General features: G+C 36.6%; 1 protein-coding gene across 1 annotated transcript; it reads right to left on the bottom strand.

Moving 5' to 3' along the window:
- Window positions 1–1,211: 1,211 nt before the first annotated feature.
- Window positions 1,212–2,278, bottom strand: LOC104236155 (heavy metal-associated isoprenylated plant protein 26). Its single transcript, XM_009790032.2, has 2 exons — window positions 2,057–2,278; window positions 1,212–1,782 (listed from the first exon to the last, which is right to left on the bottom strand). Exons 1-2 carry the CDS (start codon window positions 2,147–2,149, stop codon window positions 1,396–1,398), a joined length of 480 nt encoding a protein of 159 aa, XP_009788334.1. The 5' UTR covers window positions 2,150–2,278; the 3' UTR covers window positions 1,212–1,395.
- Window positions 2,279–3,226: the final 948 nt, after the last annotated feature.

Here is a 3,226-nt window from a genome sequence, read left to right on the forward strand (position 1 = left end):
TGAAAGATTTTTTCCTGTACCATGATTTTCGTTGTTTCCTTTGGAGTAGATGTATTTGGCGCATAGAAGGAGAAATTATGGGAAGCTCTAGCGCTAAGAAACAAAATACTATATTGTTTAGGAATGGATAAAGGAAGTAATTAAATACTTTAACCATAGTTAGGGCTTTATTTTATTAATTAAATCTCATCCATTTATTTTTAACCATGACAAGTGTCTCTAATCTAAGTACGAACTTGAAAAAATGGAGAGACTAGGAAATGAGGGGGGGGGGGGGGGAAGTTAAATCCATTTAGAACGTTTCCAATCCCATGAAGTCAGTCTGGCAGCGCTCGGCAGTTGCTACAAATCATTCCCAATTCCAGCATCATTGGCTTTATTTTAAGTGAATATTGTATGAGTCAAAATCTGACCAGATAGGAGTAGGCGTAGGAAGAGACAACGAAAAGTTAGTTGGGACTGTTGTATCCATACCACGTCGTAACGGCACGTACCTCGGTCACAGTCGAGATCAAGTATTCAGAGTATCTGAGAGGCGAATTGATTACAGCATTTTAAGGGTCAGCCCGTAATATAGTCAAACGACTTAAGTACTATGATTAATGACCGTTGGGTAAGGGAGAAGATCTAGTATATAAACTAAGTGAGAAGAGGAAGCAAGAAGGGCAGAACAAATCCAAACATAGAGATATTCCCTAAAAAGAGGAGGGATCTTCATCTCTCTCCCCCATGAAGGAGAAAGAAGCAAGGAAGCTCAGATCTTTAACATAAATCGTTAGTCTTATCACGCCAAATATATAGAGTTCTACCTTATTAAAAATCGGTGACCTTTTCCATCCATGTATTCCTCATTGATTGTTATACATTATGAAAATCGTCATCCTCTTCTTATATAATGGAATTTAATCAATGTTAAAATTAAATCTTATGTGTGTATGCTTGCTTACTCTCATCTTCTATCTTAGATCTAGAATAAATTATCGTTGGTTGGGATTTACCTAAAGTCTTCTTATTTAATTAGTTTAAGAAAAAGCTCTAACACTTTTTGATCAAACAAATACCAAATAGTAATAAGTGCTAAGTACCGCTATTTTCATAATTTTTCGTAACAATTGCAGATATATATTGTATTAATGTGTGTTTTTAAAATTTTGTTCATTACATGGATAATTCAGCGGAAAGCACTTATAATTAATTATAAGGAGACCAGATTCGTGAAAATCGCACACATAAAATCAGACTGATGAAGTATATGACACAACTATATATCGTCATACTCAATACAACAAAAGTTAGCTTAATTAACAACCTTACATCGACTAGCTAATTGACTGCACGCAATTCCTCCTAGTACTTCTAATTAGAGCTTTTGAATGAACCAAGCAACTTTCTGCATCACATAACCGTGCATGCCTGAGGATTTTCATCACTAAAGGCAGTGATATAATTGACTTCTGTGGAGCTTGCCCTCGCAAGGCTTGACGTCTGCGGGTTACCATCGGCGTTGCGAACGTATCCTGCTGGAGCCTTTTTATCATACACACCGCGCACGTAGGGATGATCCACCAAGTCGTAAGGAACGTATGGCCAAAACTCAGCCTTCTTTCCTGTGCGATGCCTTACTCGACGCAACACTTTATCTGGATCCACATAACCTGTAACTACCAATCTGTGCTTCTTTGGCTCCACTTCTACGTTGGTCACTCCTTTCATTCCGTCTACCGACTTCCTCACCCTCCTTTCGCAACCTTCGCAGTCCATTTTCACTCTTATCTCCACCATCTACAAATTATCTCAGAGGAAGTAAGATATACTAGAACGTCCTATTTACTTAAAGCATGCACGTAATCGGAGAGGGACCTATGTTTTAATAGTAAGGGGTCACCAAACCCATAAGCCTCAGGCAAAATTCGTATATCTTAAAAATGATTAATTTAAAGTACTTGACACCCTGAACACTAAAGGCCTTTAAGACGCACCGGTTAAGCAAAATACTATGCCCCTCTCGTATAAAAATCCTGAATTAATTCAGCTCTGCACGTAATTAAGAGCATACCTCAAGTTGCCTTTTCCTTAGTTTGCTGAGCTTCTTTTTGCTGTGGCCTCGATGGAATTCGAAGAGGTCAGAAAGGTGATCTAGCAAGCCCATCTTCGTTGCACAAATGAGCAACTCCTTAACTTTAATTTGGAAACAAAATGCTGGTATGGGCAGTAAGTAGACGGTCGAAGAATATATAAAGGGCAGCAGCTAGCAATTTGTTGATCTGTACGTGCAGCTAGTACAAATAAGCCACGAGTTATATATAAGCCATAAGCGGTAATGTGATGGAACCATGTGGCAACTGTGGTGCCCTACATCATCATTTTCTTCATCTAGTGGGAATTTGGAACCTTATCCTCTTCTTGTAATCCAAAAATTAGAGGTATGCCATTTACATGGTTAATGATGAAATCGGATGTCATCGCAGTCTTAAAAACCTACGACTTGCTCCACTCCATCCGTCTTTTACACCGTCCTTGACCAAATATCATAATATTGTTTTGTTCCTATAGAAAACTACACAAATTAAGTAGCAAATTATATCTTCCTAGATAATATCCTCGTCTTAGTCTAGCTGTTGCCAGCGGCATACGTAGCATTTATAATTGGACTTGTACAACGTTTTAGGCCTAGGTTCTAAGACTTCATTTTCAATCTTAAATTAAGGTTTATTTTCTATTTATAAAACATAGCGATCAATTATATATAATACTTTTTGACAAATTAAAGCACGGTCAGATGTTATCACGTAATTTATTGATTCCAGGTGTTCTCCACTGACTATCGCTATAAATACTCCCGATGGAATATTAATATTTTAAGTGTCGTTTCGTATGAGGTATAAGAAGGTATAAAGGTGCTATAAAAATTTAATGCCACCTTAATACACTGTTTGGTTAGCAAATCAGGTATAAGTTATTTCAGTGTTAATTTTAACACTGAGATAACTTATACCTTATAGAAGGTGGGGTAATTAGCACCGGTATAACTTATACCTTCTTTTTAGAAATTATGCAATTATCATTCTTAATACAACAGACCAAACAATGAATAAACAACAATCTCAACATAATTAATCTCAGCATAACTTATCCCAATATAACTTATACCAGCATAATTTATCCCAATATAACTTATATCAGTATAAATTATATTCTAATCAAACGACCCCTAATAGTATTATGC

This window comes from Nicotiana sylvestris, chromosome 2 (assembly GCF_000393655.2).
Source record: "Nicotiana sylvestris chromosome 2, ASM39365v2, whole genome shotgun sequence".
Lineage (NCBI taxonomy): Eukaryota > Viridiplantae > Streptophyta > Magnoliopsida > Solanales > Solanaceae > Nicotiana > Nicotiana sylvestris.